Source organism: Squalius cephalus (assembly GCF_949319135.1).
Source record: "Squalius cephalus genome assembly, chromosome: 19".
In the NCBI taxonomy this organism is placed as follows: Eukaryota; Metazoa; Chordata; class Actinopteri; order Cypriniformes; family Leuciscidae; genus Squalius; species Squalius cephalus.
In genome coordinates, this window is record NC_137140.1 from 4,933,581 (window position 1) to 4,957,707 (window position 24,127).

General features: G+C 41.1%; 1 protein-coding gene across 1 annotated transcript; it reads right to left on the reverse strand.

Annotated features, from left to right (window-relative positions):
- Positions 1-1,116: 1,116 nt before the first annotated feature.
- Positions 1,117-22,655, reverse strand: LOC307147416 (uncharacterized protein). The gene is made up of 10 exons (XM_079852149.1): positions 22,529-22,655; positions 22,278-22,402; positions 21,908-22,186; positions 21,699-21,791; positions 21,463-21,598; positions 21,253-21,279; positions 20,388-20,586; positions 19,706-19,974; positions 19,449-19,594; positions 1,117-2,442 (listed from the first exon to the last, which is right to left on the reverse strand). The coding sequence occupies exons 2-10, from the start codon at positions 22,398-22,400 to the stop codon at positions 2,083-2,085; spliced, it is 1,632 nt and encodes a 543-aa protein (XP_079708275.1). The 5' UTR covers positions 22,401-22,402; positions 22,529-22,655; the 3' UTR covers positions 1,117-2,082.
- Between the last annotated feature and the right edge of the window lie 1,472 nt (positions 22,656-24,127).

Sequence of the window (24,127 nt, forward strand, 5' to 3'; positions counted from 1 at the left end):
TGAAAAAAAAATCCCATTGTTTTTGCCTATACATATAATTTCATGTCATTTTATTTTTTAAACAACTTAGTCCTGGCGTCCACTACAACTTATGAATAAAATATTATTTTGCAAAAATGTTTTTTTACCATTTGTTTATTGTGATCTAAACAGTGTGATGACATGGAAAAAAACTAAATTCACAAAACTTTTTTTTCTGGGTCCCAGGAGGATATATATATTATATATATATATATATATATATATATATATATATATATATATATATATATATAATTTGAATTATTAAGCGAGTGAGCTTCCATCGAATGTAAGGTTAAGTGTTTATAGTAGCCTAGTCAGAGTATTTATTGTTTATTTCGTGGGATATGACCATACATCGCTTTGGGACGTATGCATTAAGATTGCATTAAGAGGACAATTCAGACGGCGCTGGAGGCTCGCTCGCTCTCACGCACAGAGAAATTCGAACTTTACATTAACGAGTTGTCACGTAGCTTATACTTGAGTATTCTTCTAAGTAAATGTAGTTGTCATCTTTTATATATGCATATAAGTTGTTCTTTGCATATTTACATATTCCCATATTCTTTATGGATCGCGGGAAATGAGGGAGGCCAGGTCTTGGGCGCGGGTTACATTTGGTAACATTAACGAAAAGCCTTTCGAAACACATTAACGAAAACACATTGGCTACAGCTCCATATGTGCACGATTTAACATTAAAAAATGGCGAGCTTGATTCAAGCACAATATTATTCCTAAATGACGGCGACGACTGTCTATTAAACCTTCGAAATTATTATCAAAATAAGTAAATGCCCTTTAAACAAAAGTTTAGCGTAGATCTATTGCACTGGCTATTCCAGTAGTGACTGTTAAAATGTTTTCAATGAGATTCTTCTAAACCTCTGGACAAAAGTCTTCATTAATTAACTATATAATTACTATATATAGTTATATTATATTGATATTGTATATATAGTATATTGATATTAATTTTATTTTAAAATATAAAAGGTACATTTCTTTCTAATTTTGTATTTTTCGCGACAATCTGAACAATAACAAGTGATGTTGCAAGTAAATGCAGATTCGCTGTTTTTTTTTTTTTTTAAGGATACTCATGGGAACGAAGAGGAACTGAAACAGCTCACATTGAGGATCATCATGAAAGGTGGCTCAACAGAAAATCTTAAGTGTTGCAAAGGGTGAAAAAGGGATGATGTGTGGTTTCAGGCTTTGCAGCCTGTGGCAAAAAATAAAGTGAAATGCTTTATTGTGTGTGATTTGCCTGTTTAATTTATTTTAAGACATTGAAAGCAGTGCAGTAAGCAGACCAATAGCTGAAGATCTAAAATAAGTTAAAAATGTTAAGTAAAAATGTTAATTAATTTAATTGTCTTATTTTTATTTATAAATTAGCTTAAATGTTAAGTTAACACAACTAAGATTTATTTTGATCTCACATGGCCTGTACTGTGTTGGATTTACTTAAAATGTATATGCACCATTTTTGCATCACACTTTTTAAGTAATCCCAACTTGGAATAATTTTACTTAAAATTAACAAAAAAACCTTTGTTATATGTACTTATATTTTTAAGTAAAGAATGTTGCGTGAACTCAAATATAACAATATAAGTACATATAACAAAGGTTTTCTTGTTAATTTTAAGTAAAATTATTCCAAGTTGGGATTACTTAAAAAGTGTGTTGCAAAAATGGTGCATATATATTTTAAGTAAATCCAACACATCATTTTGTCTATTTTTGTATATACACTACCGTTTAAAAGTTTGGGGTTGATATGATACAGTAATTTTGAGAAATATTATTAGAATTTAAAATAACTGCTTTCTATTTTTATGTCTTTTAAAATGTAATTTATTCCTGTGACGCAGAGCTGAATTTTCTGCATCATTACTTCAGTCTTCAGTGTCACATGATCCTTCAGAAATCATTCTAATATGTAGATTTTCTGCTCAAGAAACAGATTAATTGAACAGCATTTTTTAAAAATTATAAATGTCTTTACTATTACTTTTGATGCATTCTTGCTTAATAAAATGTAATTTCTCTCTACATATAAAACAAGAAGGGTATTGCTTTAAGCAACAGAAAATATGATAGCAAAGAATTTTGTGAAAGAGATGTTGCAGAAGATGGGATTTTAGATTCAGTTTCTATTGATAAGGAAAGAGGAAGAGGAGGAAGACCAGGGCAGGTGTAACTGTTGTCAGAATCTGTTCCAGCGGAGGTAAACTGCACAAAACCTGGAGGATCGCTGCACATAAAGGATGTGATCCATTCCTGATAGCGGGATACTCTGGTGTAAACACCAGGATATTCAGGTCGAGCACAGCCAATCCCAAAGCTAACGATACCGGACTGGACCCATACAGAGCTCTGCCTGCTCACCATCGGACCTCCTGAATCCCCCTGAAAATACAAATCAATGCAATCATTGTAGAAAGAGACATACACTGCTGGTCAAGAGTTTGGGGTCAATAAGTGATACATTTAAAGAAATGATTTCTATTTCAAATAAATTTGTTCTTTTGAACTTTCAATTCATCAAAGAATCTTTAAAAAATGTGTCATGTATCATGTAAAATGTATCAAATATATGGCAGACAGCTCTCTCATTTTTTCTGGTTTTGTCCAGAACTGTTTCATTTTTATTTATTTAATTTGAAATTGTATACTAAAATAAATAATATATGTATTTGCCAAGATGTAAGATGTAATAATAAAAAAATAAAAAAATCTCTAAATATAAAACTCTAAATATCTTTCAAAGATGGCATGAACATCACATTTTCAGAAAGCCTAGTTCCCCTTCAGTCGGTCACTCTGACGCCACGTCGGTGACCGATGAATTGGAATCTCACTAGAGAGGCCAATATATTTCAAGTGTAACTAAACGACCCAATGCACATTTGGCATGCGATAATTGTATCAGCTGCGCTGCATCGCAGCATGCGCATATAATGAGCGCAAGGTGCCGCTCAACACGACCACGTCGGCACGCCGGTCGACTCTTCTTTCTCCGGAAAGCTTGAGTCCCCTTCTGTTGTTGGCCAGCTGCTGTTTGTGTAAAAGCACAGCTGCAGGTCTACTCGACACTCTGGGAGACCGTGGAGATCAGCGAGAGTTTCCGCCGGGCAAAACCCGGACGGGTCTCTCGCTCTTTACCGTGTCGTGTGCCGTTGAGCTCCCGGGCTGCAGTGTGGGTTGTCACGGCAACCCAGAGCTCGCTCGGAGATCTAGGTGCATGGTCCCCTTGCCTATTCTCCGTTGTAGTGCCCTCCCTACTCTACTTCAGTCTTCTTCAGTAGAATAGTTTGGGTGATCTGAGAGCTGAGGGCTTCTCCTTCAGGGAACCAACCCCCTTGGGCCCCTCCCCCTCTAGCGCATCACAAGCTGTGCAGCTTCTGGATGGGATTGCTGGTCCTTCAAAAAAAAAAAAAAAATGGGGGAACTTAGCGTTTCATTCAATGCAGCTGAGGGCAGATGTCGATTACTGCATCGGAGAGAGAGGGGCTGTTTCGCTCTGGAAATGAGGATGATGCTAAGTTCCCACTGTAATGGTGTGTGTGCTTATGCTGAATCAGATTCAAGGCGGACAGCCATGCTTTCCCGGGTCTTTCTCGGATGTGCATGGAAAACTTAGCAGCATGGAACTATATTGGTGCCAAAATATGGAACGCCAAAAGTGCCAAATTCTGCATAAAAGTTTTCACCTCTCTCACTACCCTCGACGGTGGGGTGGCTGTGGCTCTGGCAGGCCACCTCCGCCCTGCATGCGAGGCCAAAGCACTCTTACTGCACGAGGGTAGTTCTGAGCCGGGGTTGAGCTGTGCATGTCGACTGACCATGATGAAGTCACAGCACAGGCCCTCGGTCAGACGATTTCCACCTTGTTGGTCCAGAAGCACCCCTGGCTGGCCTTGCAGAGGTGCGAGAGGTCGTTAAAGTACGCTTTCTCAATGCTCCCATCTCACAAGGTGGCCTTTTCGGCGACACTGTAATGGTGTGTGTGCTTATTAGAGGTCTGAACGGGCTTTAAACTGAAGCCCGAACCCGGCCCGTACCCGCGATCATTTAACCCGACCCGAACCGACCCGACAATTACATTTACATGTTAAGCCCGAAACCCGACCTGAACCCGAGGTCCACTCTATTTCTCACAGCAAATAAATACCATCAAATTCAAACTCGGTAGGCAGCTGACAGAATTCCTTTTCTTTGGCGTGCAGGTGAATCCCAAAATATTAGCGAGAAGAAACCGCTCTGGATGAAATGTGAATTTTAAAGATGAACTGAACTGAAAGAATCAACATTGATAACGTGTTGTTTATGACAATTAAAAGTAAATTACACAAAAAAAAAAAATATTAAAAATATCAATATAGCTTCTTTAAAAAGCAACACAAAAATTGCGTTTGTTAGTATAAGAACGCTGGCCATTCTGATGACGTCACTGGAATGGTAGGATCTGCGAAGGTATATAGGCAGCTGCAGCTGCAGGTCCTCCTATACACACGAAAATGAGTCATTTTGGTTACGCATTTGAGCCTGTGAGGGACAGGCCAGTAGTACCTGACTACCACCACAAGGAGGACGATCAGTTTCAGGCTCCACCTACAGTACAGGATCGTTTGGGGGGAAGTGACTTGTGTGGGTGCGGGCGCTGCCGGAGCATAGACACTGCACCGGAATCGATCTGTTGCAGAGAGGTCAACCTGGAATATTTATTTTTGAAATGGGATATGGAATTAGACCATATATCGCATATATCGATATAGTTCAAATTTGTGATCCTTGCTCCCCGCGCCCCCGCTCCTCCTTTTCCACTCTGTGTGCGTGTTTAGAGCATGTTATGTGGCGAATCATGACTACTTCAGAAAACCCAGCACAATAGGAACTACCAGGCAGCGACATAAGTGTACACTGAAATAAAGTCTTTCACCTCTTAAAAACGGACTTTCTTGTCCTGTCAGCCGTTATCCTGTTCTCGTAGCGCACACTCTTCAATTGCACGCGCAAATGCGGCGGCGCGCGCTGTATCGCCTCACTGATCCAAGTGAAAAAGAAACTACGAGCATGCAACGCTGTTACGTTGTAAATTACACGAAATAAAAGTAATGCAGGTATGATACAGATTGTATTTGCAATGTACATAGTCAGTTATTAATGGAGCAATAGTGGTTCATGCTGTTATAAGAGGGAAATGTGGTGGGAGGTTGGAGGGCTGTAGCCTGTCATGCACTCTCATTTATTGTATACAAGCACATTATGCATTTTAATAGAGACTGCTTGTATATGTCGTGTGCATTTAAGAGAAAAATACTAAAACATGGTTGAGGTACTGTGCGTTTTAGAAAATTGAGGCAGATAAATGGCAAATGTGATTGGACGAATTCATCCAATGGGATCACTTGTTAAGTTAGCTGCACGCAAAATGTTAAAATCAAAATACTGCACAGATACCTCTTACTATGGATCTAACAGCTAACGTTAGTTCTGCGAGTTGAACTCCCTGCATCAACAATGTTTCCAGACACGATGAACATCAGCTAGCTTCAGGGTGAGTAGAGGGACATTGGATTCTGTTTACAGACCTGCTGCGGTTTAGTTAGCTGCTAGTAAACGCATTATTATCGATCTGTGCTATCGTCGGAGTCATGATTTATTTATACAGTTTATATGGTCGGAGTGGTGGCTAGCTTGTGGAGTTTGACAAAAGTACTTCCAACGTGTTTAGCTTCTAGCTCTTTACCTTGGTTGGATCGTTTGGTATCTAGCTTGGTTTTGTTACTCAAGTTCAATTTCAGTGAATGCAGAGTGTGTCAGTCTCAATTTTGTTGAACGCTATAAAGCCTAATGTTACACGTTATATGTGCGTGTAAGTGAATATGTACATGTTGTGTGTATGTGACAACGTTACATCCAGCCCTTTGCTTAGTATACTTAATAGCATGATAACAGTTAACATACTTCTCTGTCCTCTGCCTGACGTGAGCGTTCCAGCCTCAGACTATGTACATGCTATGGCTGCTCTGCTTGTGTTGGTTAGCAACAGAGTAGCTTACCATTCCAGTGACGTAGCGGAATGCTGAAATCCAACATGGCGGCGCCCGTGTAACAACAACAACATTTTCAATGTACCATTTTATCCCTTTTAACAAATTCTGCCATTTTAATAATTGTACCAATGAGAATAAATAAAATATATCTGTTATATCACATTTACTCAAATTTTCAGTTCAGTTCATCTTTAAAACAAATTAAATGAACAACAGCAATAACTTAAATAAAAGTGCTTAAAAAAAACATTTCGTTTGTATATATATATATATATATATATATATACAAACGAAATGTTTTTTAAAAACACTTTTATTTAAGTTATTGCTGTTGTTCATTTAATTTGTTTTCAAATTCACATTTCATCCAGAGCGGTTTCTTCTCGCTAATATTTTAAAATAATATTTTAAATAAAAGTGCTTAAAATTTTTTTTCGTTTGTATATATATATATATATATATATATACAAACGAAATGTTTTTTTAAAGCACTTTTATTTAAGTTATTGCTGTTGTTCATTTAATTTGTTTTAAAATTCACATTTCATCCAGAGCGGTTTCTTCTCGCTTTGTCCATGTCCAATGTGTGCATAGGCTACACAGACCACAGACACAGCCGGCTCTCTCTCTCAAATTTGCACATCTGCGCACGCAACTTTCTCTCTCTCGCGTGCCGGTCACCACAACACAGCAAGCAGGCAAAGCACACGGCACGCAAACTATATATAGGCTATTTAGTTTTTCTTAGTTACAAACCCGAACCCGACCCGAACCCGAGGCTGTTCAATAAACATTAACCCGAACCCGAACCGAAACCCGCACATTTTTCGGGACCCGTCGGGCTCGGGTCGGGTAGCAGACCTCTAGTGCTTATGCTGAATCAGATTCAGGGCTGACAGCCATGCTTTCCCGGGTCTTTCTCGGATGTGCATGGAAAACTTTGAAGCATGACCTGCAGGCATTTTCGGTCAACAAAACGTGCCTAGAGTTCAGGCCGGGTGACGGCCACGTGGTACTGAGACCCCGGCCTGGCTATGTGCCCAAGGTCCCTACCACTCCCTTCAGGGACCAGGTGGAGAACCTGCAAGTGCTGCCCTCGGAGGAGGCAGACCCAGCCCTGGCTTTCCTCTGTCCCGTCCGCGCTCTGTGATGGTACGTAGACAGAACTCAAAGCTTGAGGACCTCAGACCAGCTCCTTGTCTGTTGTGGAGGCCAGCAGAAGGGAAAGGCTGTCTCCAAACAGAGGATGGCCCACTGGATAGTGGATGCCATCACCTTGGCTTACGAAGCACAAGGTGTGCCTTGCCCGCTCAGATTGCGAGCTCACTCAACAACGTGGCACCTTGCTAACAGATATTGTAGAGCTGCAGGCTGGGCGACACCCAACACATTCACTAGGTTCTATAGCCTATGTGTAGAGCCGGGTTCCTCCTGTGTTCTCACCTAAAACGGGTACAAGCACAGAGAGGCCCGTCTCTTGTCAGCTTGCTGCGCCTCAGTTGCACTCATGTCTCCAGAGTCAAAAACCTGTTGAGTCCTCCGTCACCCTTTGGCAGCCGGACATGGTGGAGCGTCTGGCGCCAGGCCTATATCACACTGAATCCTTGTCGAATATGTTGTACTTTAAAATCTTGAATTAAATATATTTGCAAATTTTCATGTTGGTTCTGTTCTGTTTACCCCAAGGGGGATTATTGCTGCTCTCCCTGCTCTTATCCATGCTAGGCTGCATGGATGCGCAGGGAGTTCTCGCCCACAACGGAACCATACCGCCAATCCAAACTGTATGCTAATTGTCAATCATATTTGACGGTAGTGGTCCTGACAGAATTATATTGGCCTCAACCTTATTTATTTTTCCCTCAGAAATGATTACCTTTCTTATACATTTATATCGTAATATTAATAATATTCATATAATTTATTATAGCATGCATTTATGATTATCAAAATTTGTAATAATGATTATTATTATAATTATATGAAAAATGTGGAAGATAAAACATTTGAAGGAAAATTCACAAGTGTGATGCATAAATTATATTGGTTTTATAGTAAATGTCATATGTTTAACTTTGCTTATTTTTATTTATTTATGGAATATCACCAGCAGACATTACATTTCCCATTAAGAGCCAATAGTTGACCCCTTAAATTGATTTCCAGAGGCTTTTTTTTTTTCTAACTATGTTCTAACCATTTATTTTCTAACCATGCATTTACACTGCAATTACAACAACATAAATAATGTTATGACATTAATGATTTAAATATAATAATTTTAATATAGAAAAAATTAGATGCTAAAAATGATAAATTATATATTTTTAATTAAAACGAGCTTAATGAACGAGTCATAGAAGCATTCATTCAACTGATTCGTTCAAGACGGCAGATTCATTCTGGAACTAAGCAACTAGGTCACTGAATCACAAAATCCCCGGATTCGTTTAGATACGCATAACTCTTTTTTTGTGGCTTGTTTGGAACTATTGTCATTGGAGAAATAAAGCAAAAACAGAGAATATTTACAATATTACGTCTAAAATGTTACATCACAATATTCAAATATTTTGTTTACTGAACTGTTGTATAAAATCATAATCAAATTTGCAATCACGCCAATATTCTGGAAATATTGTTTATTATCATATGTTATAAATATAAAAATAACTCATACTAGGGCCATTTTTTCCACCACATCTTGAATTTTGGGTGCATTGTATTAATTCTGGTGGCATTTTGCCCCCCAACCCCCTGATAACGTCTGACCCTGCTTCAAGAGAAACATAAAACACGACAAAACATAATTTCTATGTTGTTTTTTGTCATTGGAAAGAGCAACATATTTGCCATTAAAGCACTATGATTTGAAAAAACTGTGGCAAATGTCTGTGAATTTATGCACATTATACAAAACATACGCCATCATTAATTATCATTTGAATCTACTGACAGCCTTAAGCTACATTTGAAAACATAATTTTGTACAAAGAGGGATGCTGTTTTGACCACTATTCTCTCTAGATTTAACGTTAGTCAAATTAACTATAACAAACAGGTTAAACAAGCCATAGCTTACTTTTAGAGGTGGTAAATGAAGTTCGAGGTTGTGATTGTCATTTTACCACCTCAATCTTTTTGTGTGTGTCCCTTTAAATGCAAATGAGCTGCTGCTCCCTGCCTCTGTTCAGAAGAGGGTCGATCCTTTACACGAGCTTCAGATTCTCCGAAATAGCGGAGTGCAGCCTTACAGAGAGACTCAGGAAGAGGTTGAAACTTTTAGACTCACCTGGACTTTTCTGAATGGTTAGTGGATACATTTATGTAGTTGTTGTGGAGTTACATTGATCCATCTAATTCTAATCGACTTGCATGTCCCGTCATGTTTAACTTTTACAAGTTGACACAGTTCCCTGATGACTTTATAAGACAGCTGTGACATTTTTTGGTCAAATAGTGTTCTGTGCTCGTCTGTGCAGACAACGACAGAACAGTTTGCATGCTTTGCTCGAACTTGTGCTATTGCGTTAAAACTGGTTACAATGTTATCGCATGCGAAAACCAAATGGCAGCGCAGAGGGTGGAAACGTGCAGATTAAGGAGATGCAATATTATAATAAGATCCCCTTCCTACGGCAAAAGGGTCACGAAATCTGATCGGCTTATTTTTTGACATGATTGCAGAGAAAGGCTTCCATCAAGGCTTCCCCGTCCATCAGCCCTTCAATACAGTGAAGTCTTCCTGTACCCTTACCAGAGAAACAGCCCAAAAGCATGATTTTTTCACCTCCGTGCTTGACCGCAGGGATGGTGTTCTTGGGGTCATAGTCAGCATTTCTCTCCCTCCAAACATGCCGAGTTGAGTTGATGCCAAAAAGCTAAATTTTGGTCTCATCTGACCACAGCACGTTCTCCCCAGCCTTCTCTGAATCATTAGATGTTTATTGGCAAACTTCAGATGGGCTTGAACATGTGCCTTCTTGAGCAGGGGGACCTTGCGGGTGCTGCAGGATTTCAATTCATTGCGGCGTAGTGTGTTACCAATGGTTTGCTTGGTGACTGTGGTCCCAACTGCCATGATATCATTAACAAGCTCCTCCCGTGTAGTTCTGGGCTGATCCCTCACCTTTCTCATGATTATCCTTACCTCATGAGGCGAGATCTTGCATGGAGCTACAGACAGAGGGCGATAGATTTTTCATTTTGTATTTCTTCCATTTCCAAATAATCACACCAACAAAAGTCTCCTTCTCACCAAGCTTCTTGCTGATGGTCTTGTAGCCCATTCCAGCCTTGTGCAGGTCTACAATCTGGTCCCTGACGTTTGACAGCTCTTTGGTATGGCCCATGGTGGTGGAAAGGTTGGAATGGAAGATACAGATTCTGTGGACAGGTGTCCACTGACATTAGGACATTAGGAGTATTTTCTTAAAGTGACAGGGCTAATCTGTGTTCCACATGGGCACATAACCAATCTGTGGGAAGCAGAATTCTTGCTGGTTGCTTGGGGATCAAATACTTATTTCACTTGATCAAATGCTAATCAATTTACAACCTTTATATAATGTGTTTTTTGGTTGATATTCTGTCTCTATCCGTTAAAATAAACCTACCATAAAAATTATAGACCCTTCATTTCTTTGTAAGTGGGCAAACTTACAAAATCAGCAGGGGATCAAATCATTATTTTCCCCACTGTAGCTTAAAACATGACAAATTGGGGCCCAGGTCAGGAAGCAGACAGACTGGCTAAACCGACCGTCTGCTAGCTGTCTCACGTCACCAAGGTCAGATAAATCCCATCACATAGAGCCTCTTTCACCTAGATATCATCACATAGATGCTGTGTCTGCTCCCCGAATTAGTCAATACAAAAACCTCTCAACCCATTTAAGGGTAAAAATTTAATTGATGTTCAACAAATAAAAAATAGATATAATACAGATGAACAAATGATAAAGCTCGGTTTTCTGAATATTAGATCCCTTTCTACAAAATCACTCTTTGTAAATGATATGATTACAGATCATAACCTAGATATGCTGTGTTTGACAGAAACCCGGCTAAAACCAGACGATTACATTACTATAAATGAGTCTACCCCCCAAGATTACTGTTATAAACACGAGCCTAGTCTAAAAAGATAAGGGGGAGGTTTTGCTGTAATTTACAGCAATATCTTAAGTATTACGGTCACGGTTGGTAGATCTGCTGTCTCATTCTTGTCTTGTGTGTTTGTGTGTGTGTTAATTGTCTCGTTATGCTGATTGTTTCATGTGGGCGTTACCGCTGATTATCTGTGATCAGTGGCAGCTGTATGTTATCTTACCAGCCTATTTAATGCCCTGTCTTTCGTCTCATGATTGTCAGATCGTTGTTTGAGTATCCTGTCTTCGTGCCTGTTCCTGTTCCCTTGTGTTTCCTGTGTACTGGACTCTGGATTGCTTCACCTCTGATCTCACCGTGGATTCACCATCACCTTCACGCTGCACTGGGGATTGCCTGTCTCAGTCCCTGCATCACGCTCTCCTGCTGTTGTGTTCCTGATCGTCAGCTTCTTCCTGAGAGAGAGACTGCCTACAGCGCTGGAGATATTATTGCATCGATCTGTCTTTACCATTGAGTATTGGTTATCCAATAAATACATCTTTGCACTTGCATTTGCTTCCGTCCAGTTTATCGTTACAGAACGATCTGACCAGCTATGGAAGCAGCAAGCGCGGCGACGTTTAAGGAGTTCGTCGATCACAGTAACGCCAGGATGGATCAGCAGCAGGAGAGTATATCTAACACCGGACGCGCTGTCCAAGCGTTCGTGACGCAGGTGTCCGGGCTCACCCAACAGATCCAACTACTTAACGCTCCCACTGTGCTGCCCACACCGCCCGTTCCCCCTGTCATGCCTGAGATGGGACATCGTCCAGAACCACGCCTACCTGTTCCTAAAAGAGTTATGCTGGTGAGCCTAATTTTTGTAGAGCGTTTCTCACCAAGTGTTCTATGCATTTTTCGCTACAGCCAAGGACGTTCGAGACTGAGGAATCGAAGGTGGCATTCGTTCTAACTTTACTGAAGGGAAGAGCGGCCCTGTGGGGGACGGCGGTGTGGGAGAACCAAGACCAATGCTGTACCTCGTTCCACGCACTAGCCGCCGAGATGAAGAGAGTGTTCGACCGGGCGGTAGTGGGCAAGGAAGCGGCCAGAAGACTTACCGACCTTAAACAAGGAAGCTCCTCGGTGGCTGACTATTCAATCGAGTTTCGCACTCTGGCGGCTGAGTGCAAGTGGAACGAGGAGGCACAGTGGGATATGTTCCTGCATGGGCTGGCCGACCGTGTTCAGAGAGAGGTGTATATGCTGGACCTGCCTCTTCATCTCAATGAGCTTATCGATCTGGCGCTGCGGGTGGACGCTCGAATCAACCAGTTGGACCAACACGTTCACTCCGTTCATACCCACGGAGGCGCCGGACCTCGAGGCGGCTTGGAGGAGAACACGGTCGGTCCCATCAACGATCACGAGCCCATGCAGGTGGGGAGAGCCCGGCTTTCCCGGGAGGAGAGGGAAAGGTGGAGATCCCATGGACTCTGTCTTTACTGTGGTGGCTGCGGACACTTTCTACACTCGTGCCCGGTAAAAGAGCAAGCCCGATAGTAAAGTTGAGGCTACTATTGGGTGGCATCTCTGCCGGGAAGTCCTCACCATCTACCCTCCTTCCGGTAAGACTGAGATGGGCCAACAACAAGACACACACCTGCCAAGCACTTGTGGATTCCGGGGCCGAGAGGAACTTCATGGACATTCACCTAGCACACGAGTTACACCTCCCCATCTCTTCCTCACCAGATCTCAGTCAGTGCCCTCAACGGTCAACTACTCCCCAACATCTCGCTCACTACTGGTCCCATAACTCTTATCACCTCTGGCAACCATACGGAAACCATTCCCTTCCTCCTCATGGACTCACCGGTGGGACCTATTGTATTGGGGCACCCTTGGTTGGTGAAACACAACCCTCGTGTGGACTGGGGTTCCAACTCCGTTTCTATGTGGAGCGAGCATTGCCACGGCTCCTGTCTTGTCTCTGCGTGTCCGTCTGTATCTGTTTCTGTGTTACAGGAGAAGGCAGTGGATTTGTCAAACGTGCCCGCGGTGTATCTGGACCTGAAGGAAGTGTTCAGTAAGTCTCGGGCTGCTTCTCTTCCTCCGCATCATCCCTATGACTGTGCTATAGATCTAGTGACAGGTAAGTCTCCGTCTAAGGGCAAACTTTACTCTCTTTCTGTCCCTGAGAGGGAGGCCATGGAGAAATATATTTCTGATTCTTTAGCGGCTGGATTTATCCAACCTTCCTCTTCTCCTGCGGGGACGGGGTTCTTTTTTGTGGGGAAGAAGGATGGTTCTCTGCGACCTTGTATTGATTACCGAGAGCTGAACAACATCACGGTAAAGAATACTTATCCTTTGCCGTTGATGTCTTCAGCTTTCGAGAGGTTGCAGGGAGCATCCATCTTCACAAAATTGGATTTACATAACGCCTATCATTTGGTTCGCATCAGGAAGGGGGATGAATGGAAAACCGCGTTCAACATCCCCAGGGGGCACTTTGAATACTTGGTTATGCCTTTCGGGCTTTCCAACTCCCCAGCGGTTTTCCAGGCACTCGTCAATGACGTGTTGAGAGACATGGTTGATCAGTTCATATATGTTTACCTGGATGACATATTGATTTTTTTCTTCGTCTCTCCAGGAACACGTTCAACACGTCAGACGAGTGCTTCAGAGGTTGCTAGAGAATGGGCTTTTTGTCAAGGCGGAGAAATGCGATTTTCATGCATAGTCTGTTTCTTTTCTAGGTTACATCGTCTCTTCTGAGGGAGTGCGCATGGATCCTGACAAGGTTAGGGCTGTGATGGATTGGCCAAGTCCAGATTCCCGTAAGGCCCTACAGCAGTTTCTGGGGTTTGCCAACTTCTATCTGCGTTTCATTCGCAATTTCAGCCAACTAGCCGCACCTCTGACTGCCTTGACCTCCCCCAGAATGACGTTCAGGTGGTCAGATACAGCTGAGGCTGTATTTGCTAACCTCAAAAGCCGCTTCGTTTCGGCTCCCATCTTAGTCGCCCCTGATTCCACACGTCAGTTCGTGGTGGAGGTCGACGCGTCAGAGGTGGGGGTAGGTGCAGTTCTTTCCCAACGCGCTTCCTCAGATGACAAGATGCACCCTTGCACGTTTTTCTCCCATCGTTTATCACCTGCCGAACGTAACTATGACATTGGTAACAGAGAGTTGTTGGCCGTCAAGTTAGCGTTGGAGGAGTGGCGTCATTGGTTAGAGGGGTCGGGGGTATCTTTTATCGTTTGGACCGATCATAAGAACCTTGAATATATTAGATCTGCCAAAAGACTCAACTCCAGGCAGGCTCGGTGGGCACTTTTTTTCGGACGTTTTGACTTTACTCTCTCGTACCGCCCGGGTTCCAAGAACATCAAACCCGACTCTTTATCTCGTATTTTTGATCCATCCGAACGCCCGGTTACTCCCGAGTGCATTTTACCAGAGAAAGTAGTTATCTCCACACTCGTATGGGAGGTCGAATCGAAGGTCAAGACGGCCTTAGAAGGGGTAACGCCTCCGCCTGGTTGCCCACCGAATCGGTTGTTTGTTCCGGAGGGGTTATGGTCCGACGTCATTCGATGGGGTCATTGCTCCAACGTGGCTTGTCATCCAGGGGTAAGTCGCACTAGTCACTTAGTAAAGCAACGGTTTTGGTGGCCATTAATGGCTCGCGACATTCACGATTTTGTTTTGGCTTGCTCGGTTTGTGCCGTTGGTAAGACGTCTAACCGACCTCCTGATGGGTTACTTCGACCGCTGTCTGTCCCTCCGAGACCCTGGTCCCACATTGCGCTAGATTTTGTCACCGCCCTCCCGCCCTCTAAAGGCATGGCGGTTGTTTTAACCGTAGTGGATCGGTTCTCGAAGGTGGCACATTTCATTCCCTTGCCCAAATTACCCTCAGCCAAGGAGACAGCGGTTACTGTTATTGATCACGTCTTTCGGTTACATGGCCTCCCGATGGACGTGGTTTCTGACAGGGGTTCTCAGTTTGTGTCCAAATTCTGGCAGGAGTTTTGTAGATTATTAGGAGCTACAGTCAGTCTGTCTTCGGGTTATCATCCCCAGAGCAATGGTCAGTCCGAGCGAGCCAACCAGGATTTAGAGAGAATGTTGCGATGTTTGGTTTCCAAGAATCATTCGTCCTGGAGCCAACAACTTTCTATGGTGGAGTACGCCCATAACTCGTTACCAGTGTCATCTACGGGCCTCTCTCCGTTTAAGTGTAGTTTAGGGTACCAGCCACCTATTTTTCCGAGCCTGGAATCTGAAGTCGCGGTCTCCTCCGCTCACGCCTTTGTCCAGAGGTGTCACCGCACTTGGACTAGAGCCCGTGAGACTCTACTCCATGTGGGGGCGCGCACCAAGGCTAAAGCCGATCGCCACCAGTCTAGGCCACCCATATACGCCGCTGGTCAAAAAGTGTGGCTTTCTAATAAGAACATTCCTCTCCGCTCCGTTTCTAATAAACTTGCTCCTAAATTTATTGGCCCGTTTACTATCACCAAGATCATTAGTCCGGTGACAGTTCGCCTCAACCTTCCTCCAGCGTACAGGAGAATTCATCCCGTCTTTCATGTTTCTAAAATAAAACCCGTGTTTCATTCTCATCTTAATCCGCCTGCCCCGGTTCCTCCCCCGCCGCGACTCGTAGATGGGGAACCTACATATTCGGTACATCGTATTCTGGACTCGAGACGGAGGGGACGCGGATTCCAGTATTTGGTGGACTGGGAAGGTTACGGTCCGGAGGAGAGAAGTTGGATGCCTACTAGAGACATCCTGGATCACTCCCTTATCGATGATTACAATCGACAGGTAGGTTCGTCGGGGAACGCCAGGAGGCGTTCCTAGGGGGGAGGGTACTGTCACGGTTGGTAGATCCGCTGTCTCATTCTTGTCTTGTGTGTTAATTGTCTCGTTATGCTGATTGTTTCATGTGGGCGTTACAGCTGATTATCTGTGATCAGTGGCAGCTGTATGTTATCTTACCAGCCTATTTAATGCCCTCTCATGTTTGTCAGATCGTTGTTTGAGTATCCTGTCTTCGTGCCTGTTCCTGTTCCCTCGTGTTTCCTGTGTACTGGACTCTGGATTACTTCACCTCTGATCTCACCGTGGATTCACCATCACCTTCACGCTGCACTGGGGATTGCCTGTCTCAGTCCCTGCGTCACGCTCTCCTGCTGTTGTGTTCCTGATCGTCGGCTTCTTCCTGAGAGAGAGACTGCCTACAACGCTGGATATATTATTGCATCGATCTGTCTTTACCATTGAGTATTGGTTATCCAATAAATACATCTTTGCACTTGCATTTGCTTCCGTCCAGTTTATCGTTACAATTACTCAGAGGTCTACTTTCAAATATAATTATTTTGAAGTGATGGTGCTTTTTGTAAGGTTATCTAGCATAAGTGAAAAATCCCTCTTGACATTTGTGCTAGCTACTGTATACAGGTCACCTGGGCACCATACAGACTTTATCAAAGAATTTGCTGATTTTCTATCAGAGTTAGTACTGGCGATTTTAATATCCATGTAGATAATGAAAAAGACGCATTGGGATTGGCATTTAGAGACATTCTAAACTCTATTGAAGTTAAGTTACACTTACTAGAACCATATTAGCCCGGTTCTGTCAACACTGCATTGACTCTGTATTAAACATTGTATACATTTTTAAATATTGCTGATTACTTACAAAATGGTTTAGCTCCGCAGTACTTGAGCGAGCTCTTAACGCATTATAGTCCTTCACGTCTATTGCGATCTCAAAATTCCGGCCAGTTGATAATACCTAGTACATCAAAATTGACTGTGGCGGTATTTAGCACCAAAACTTTGGAACAGGCTCCCTAACATTGTCCGGGAAGCAGACACACTCTGTCAGTTTAAACTAGACTAAAAACACATCTCTTTAATCAAGCATACACATAACACATTATCAACTTCTATAATTCAAATCATGTAAAATGTTAGGCTGCATAAATTAGGTCAGCCAGAACCGGGAACACTTCCCATAACACCTGATGTACTTGTTACATCATTAGAAGAATGGCGTCTACGCTAATATTAGCTAATTATCCGCTAATCCGCAGAAACGAATAAAAAGTCTGTATTATGCAGGCCAGACAAGTAATTTGGCGATGTCACTTTGTAAAGAAATACTATGCGCCTGCGCACATATATATTCAAACGTCATACCTATAGACTAAACAAGTAATATGCATGTGCACAGCGTCACCGTTTTCACAGATTCACGTTCTTGAAGTTTACACAGAGATGATAACGTTTTCAAAAATTTTCAAAACTTTCACCTTGGAACCTATTTCAAAGTTTGTGTTCTCGAGCCACCAAACACCGCTGTTGTGCAAATGAATGGCCAGAACGTATTAAAAGTTTTCTGTTTTCAGTAAAAACGATGTCGTGTAAGCAGCCCTAATTTAATAACTAATGTTCTTTGCAAAGGAAGTGAATCAATCAAAAACTTATTTTAGCTGGACAATAAATTTATTCTAGAGCTGCTGTAAAGCCAAAACAATCTCTGTTCCATTAATTTCCTATTATCACTGTAAAGCTGCTTTGAAACAATCTGTATTGTTAAAAGCGCTATATAAATGAAGGTGACTTGACTTGACTCATCCAATACAGGCTGGGGTGCTGTATGCAATGGGCACGCAGCCTCGGGACCCTGGCCAGGGCCTTGACTGCGGTGGCACATCAACTGCCTCAAGTTGTTGGCTGTATTGCTGGCCCTCCGGATGTTTGGCCACTGATCCAGGGCAAGCATTTGTTATTTTTAGATGGACAACAGTGACGGTTGCATATATAAATCTCCAGGGTGGTGTTCACTCACATCACGTCACAATTCACCCGCCATCTCCTTCTTCGGAGTCAGCAGTGATGGAAGTTTTCTCATATTCCAGACAACCTCAATCTCGCAGCAGACAGCGCTTTTGTAACAGGTTACGCTTTGTGGAGAGTGAAGACTCCATCCCCAAGTGGTCCAGCTGATTTGGAGTAGATTCAGCAAAGCACAGGTAGATCTGTTCACTTCCCAGGAGTCCTCCCACTACCTTCTGTGGAATTCCCTATCCGAAGCACCACTCTTCGAGAATGGATTCCCTGGCACACATGCTGGCCCAGGAGTTTGCACAAAAATGCGTTCCCCCCAATGAGCCTGATTGCTCATTGACTGAGTGTTCCTCCCTTCTCAGGCAGGATTCACCACAGAGACTCTCTCCATATGTGTAATTCCATGTGATGTATTCTCCACGTTTGAAGGCATACAGCTTTTCTGACACAAAATGTGTGTTACAAATTTTAAATCAATATTTTTTTAAATGTGAATTAGTGGGCAGGATGATTTTCATATCGTTTTTAAGCAAAAACTCTAGGCTGAAGTTATCAAAAGAATTGTGAACAAATATGCAGTATGGGTTTGACTAACCATGCATAAACTTAATTTTCTCAAACCTACAAACATTTACATACATGCTGCTCACATATAATTGTAGCAGAGTTTGAATGAAGTGTATTCAGACTCTAGCCATGAAAATGTTATATGTAAAGGAAATAAGCACAAATGTCAGAGCATGTCAAAACACCTCCAGGGCCCAGAAAACACCTCAGACCCTAGAGGGTTAAAAAACAGAAAATGTTAAGATACGGCTGAGGAGACCTATTCCCGTTGTAAGTACAGTCTTTAACACACCCTTGTGGCACAAGGTAATATGGCAACTTACTGGGCATTGGGAAGGTTATGACATGGTCTGAGTGCACTTGCTATTAGGCATGAAGCAGCAACACAGCCGATCCATAATAGGCCTATATATTATGAACAGAAATTTTGCTAGATTTCAAAGCATACTTAAATATTTTAGCCACAAATTTCCTTTTGGGAGCAAATATGGAGTGGTGCTTCTAATATCAGTGAGTGAGGAGTAGAGCGGGGAGCGGGAAATGGTGAACCCGGAGCGGAGTGATTGTTGAATGCTTAGAGCGCGGAGGGGAAATTGTTGCCGCTCCACTCTGCTCACATACTCTGACCCATATGTCTGGGGGAGTTCAACAAATTCTCATTGGCCTTTTTTTAACCAGAGGTGTTTGGGGTTCCCAAGTGTGACCCCCAGTGTCACTACATCAACACAATGTCTTGTTCCCTCCATCATTGAGGTTACAATAGTAACCAAGACGTTTTAAGAGACTAAGTGAACTGAACAGGGTTTGTGTACCTGACATGAGTCCTTGCCTCCTTCCATTAGACCAGCACAGATCATGTTTTCTGTTATATTTCCAACTCCATAGAGACAGTTGCACTGTCTATTGCCAATAATAGGAACCTCCACTTCCTGAAGAACATTTGGGGACGGGAGGGACACTGTAGGAAAGACATGAGAATCCTGTTACTCTATCCTGTTTTGAATGGGTTTGTGAAAAGCGTTTCATGTTGAGTTTAATGTAACTAAGTTAAACAGGAATGAATTCTCACCTCCTTCACTAATGTCTCCCCATCCAGTGATCCAGCTGTCTGTGCCGTTGTTAAACACACTGTGATCAGCTGCTAGACACACGGGTCTGATGTAGTCAGTGAAGGTGACGGGAGAGCTCAGTTTGAGCAGAGCAATATCATTGTCATTCGTAAGATAGTTGTAACTGGGATGTTTGATGATTGTCCTCACATTTCTAAACACTTCATTGGGGTTGAAGCCTCTCTGGGTCTGACGCCCCAAAACCACATTTAAAGAAAAGATGTAATAGCTGAGGAAGTTAAAGAAATAGACAGAAAAAGTTTATCCCAAGGAACAGTTTATTGAACCTTTAAACAAAATATATATTTTGGTGCAGTTATTGATTATTAAAAATGTAAAAGTTATTTTTATGTTTACTTTATAAAAATCATTTTCAAAAAAAGATTTCAGCAAAAATACACGAAAACCATGACTTGAAGTGGACATTTTTACAGTTATACTAAAAGGCCTTTTACCAGCAAAAAAAAAAAAAAAAAAAAAAAGGTAAACCGGATGACAGTTTTGATCATGTTGATAATTTAGAAGCCTTAGAAATTTGCACATCACATGATGATACAGTAGGCTTTATAGGGTTAAATCAATAAAAATGTAATCTACTCAAAGCATCTGTGAAAGCAGAAGTATTTAGTTGAATGAGTTTACCTATCAACACAGTGGGCAGCGGTCATCACCCACTCTTTGTTGATGAGAGAACCTCCACAGTAGTGTCTGCCGTTCAGAAGAAGGCTAGCCTGCCACGGCCAGCGTCCAGCTGAAGCGTTCTGACCTCCTACTATCCTGCTGCTGGTGCTGCTAAACGTGGTTCTTCCACACACCTGAGCACTGGGAGGATTATCTGAGGCTGAAAACACAAAAAACAATGTTTTACCCATGCAAGAACCTCTCAAGCAGTACTGCTGCAGATGGCGTCATGCAACTTGACCATGAAAAACATTGTCAAATTATCAAAAAACAAAAAACAACAACAACAACAACAAAAAACATGATGAAAAAGTTATCCTTTCAAACACAACATAAAATATTGATAAATATTATTAATTCCCAAGCTCGTTCTGCTGTATTCAAGCAGCCAAGCAAGAGGCACTTTCACATAAGTCTGAGATTTAAATGTAGATATAATAAAATATTTAAATAAATAATAAAACTCAACTAAATTATAAAACTTGATAAGTTATAGATAAGTATATTTAGTGACTGATAAGTTCATCTTTTGTAATAAAGACCAATAAAAACTTTAGTAAGAATCATGTAAATACAAAAGATTCAAAACAGCGAATCTCATCAAAAGGTGACGATTTGTCAACACTAATATATTTAACTTTTTACTAATGTAAAAATATTATTTGTTATTTTGGAAGTTGCATTTAAAATTCAGCTGCCTCAAATATTTGGAGGGGACAGGTTGAATGTATGATCTACAGCAGAATGTTTTTTCACCAAAAAAAGTGGTGTCAATTATTTTACTATATTTAACTAGAAACTAAATTGTCGATGTAAATTAATGTACCTTGAGGGTTAGTTCTGTCACAAAACCCTGCAAAACAAAACAGAACAGAGGCAGATGTTACATACATATATCTACCTATAAGAATTACAACTCTGTTACACACACTATTTAAAGAAACAAACAAATGCATTGTTTTGAGACAACAGTTATAAAATTAGACATTTGAAATTGAGGTGAATGGTACATTTCATTAATACACATAATATATACCATTTCTTTCTGATGAATTGTCGACACGAAATACCCATCTACCCGTGACGTTGACATTGCTTGTGTATGACAGGTTTGTGATGTCAGAAACAGGAATTGAAAAGAAATTAGTAGAGTAATTTGTGTCATAGCCGGACTGTTAATGAAGAGAACACAAAGAAAAACTCCATTAAATTCAAAAACATTACACACAGCTAAGATCATGAACTATTGACACATTTTCCACACTGCTTTACCTCTGCAGCGTAGGTGGAGGTGATATAATCATAATGCATGAGTGTAAATGACAGGTTTTTGCCAGACACCAAAACCACTTGGAAGGTCGACTCCTGGAAGAAGCCAGAAGTTCCTCATTAATACAAGCATCATTCTGGATATGCCAAAAAAATTCAGTTCAATGAAAATACTGCAATAAAAGCGCATTCTAATTGAGTAAAAAACTTACTGCCCCTCTGTTTCCAAAGTACGGTACTTTATCCCATGTAGCAATGAAAACCCATGAGGCAGAGAAGTTCAAGTTGGGATAATATTGGTTTATGTCTCTTGAAGCACGATTCAAGAGATGACCATCTGTTACTTGTCGGTAAGAGATGGTTCCTTTCCCACTATTATCAATATCTGTCCACAGTGGAGCGATGATGTCTCTAGTCGAGTATGCAGGAAAATAATAGGGATACCACTGGTAAAATGGCTTATCAAAGGTGAGGTCTCCGTTATTATTCACCTGTAGGATCAAAATATGTTATCTGGATTTTCAAGTAACATCCTCTATGTGGTATATACATTAATGAATGTCATTAATGAATGCTTCTTACAAATATTTTGTCATATACATGGCCAAAGTACACAAATGGCTGCAGCAAGGGGATCGGTGGAGAACTTCCATCATCCGACTGTGGGTTTTTCTTATCCTCTACATCTCCATATGGATAGAACATTCCTAATATTCCCAATAGTATCATTATGAGTGTTTTAAAGGAAGAGGGACATTTTTTTATAATGCCTACATTTTTCTTTCTTATGTTATATTTCATATCATATTCTTTACATTAAACAGTGATATTACCCTCCTCAGGCCCACCATCCACACGGAATACCCAGCGTCCCGTCACATTGACATTGCTGGAGTTTGAGAGTTTATTTTCATCAGTCACAGGGATTGAAAAATAATTTGTTGAGTTTATTGTGTCATAGCCAGCCTGAGTAAAAATAATAATAATAATAATAATAATAATAAAAGAAAATTAATTTGCCAGTCGAAATTGTTAAGATCCCATTATTATTATCTGAGATTTCATTTTTAACAGTGTGCTTATTCTGTCCAACCTGAAAACTTTGATCAGCTGAGGAGATATTTCCATAGTTCATTATGACAAAGGAAAGAGTCCTGCAAATGACTAGAATGACTTGGAAGGAGGATTCCTTCAGACAAAAAAAAAAAAAAAAAAATGTATTCAATGAGAAAACACAGCTATAAACTGTCTGAAACAAAACTCATTTAACAAAACTATGCTTAGGTTTAAAAATATTATCATAACCATTAAATCTACACACCGTCAAGGAGCTGTTCAAGTAGGGCACTCCCTCCCAAGTAGCAATGAGGACTGCATTTACTGAGAACCCAAACAGAGGGAAAAACTGTTTGACATCATTTCTCGCCCGGTCCAGAATACGGCCTTGAGTTACCAAGCGGTAGGAGATGTTTCCATTGACACTACAGTCAAACTTTGCCCAGAATGGAGCTATAATGTCTCTAGTAGAGTTGGCAGGGAAGGCCTTGGGGAGTCTTTCATAAGATGGTTCATCAAATGTCAAATATCCATTATTGTTGACCTATAGTAAAGATATGAAGATGAACTGAAGCAACATGACATCAAATGTACTTCAAATGTAATGTGTTTAACATAACATCTCACATATATGTTGTGGTATCTGCGCCCAAAGTAGAAGAAAGGATACTGCAAGTGCACAGCTGGTGAGGTTGCAGTACTTTGACAGGGATTCTGAGAGACTGGAGAGCCAGATGGATAAAACAAACCTGGAAAAAACAGGTCATCACATGTTATGACTTTGGTACAGAATATACACAGATTAAAAGTTAATAAAAGTTCAGGAGAAGAGAAAAAAATGTATTACCAAGTTTTGCTGGCAAAGTGTCGGCACGAAAAGCCCAACGCCCCGTAACATTGACATTTGTGGAGTGGGTCAGGTTTGCGATGTTAGACACAGGAATTGTATAATAACTGGTTGAATCAATCGTGTCATATCCAGCCTAAATAATGATTACACACATGATTGTCAATGGATAAGATTAAATGTAGCTAATTCTACAAAGAAAAAATCTCACATTACTTTAAAACAATTCTATTGTATCTCTACAAATATATTTCAACTGTCTAGAATACTAAAAGTTATTAAATTTTAAAATAAAAAAAGAAGGCTTTGAAAAGCGTTCTCACCACTGCAATTTGCTTAGTTTGAGGAATATTGCCATAATTAAATATAATAAAGGACAAACCAGAACCAGAGATAAGCAGTACTTGAAAAGAGGAATTCTGGAAAACAACAACAACAACAACAACAACACAACATCAAATTATCACAGTCACAACACAAATGATAACAAATAATAAAAAACAATCTTACCTGTGCTGAAGTGTTATAA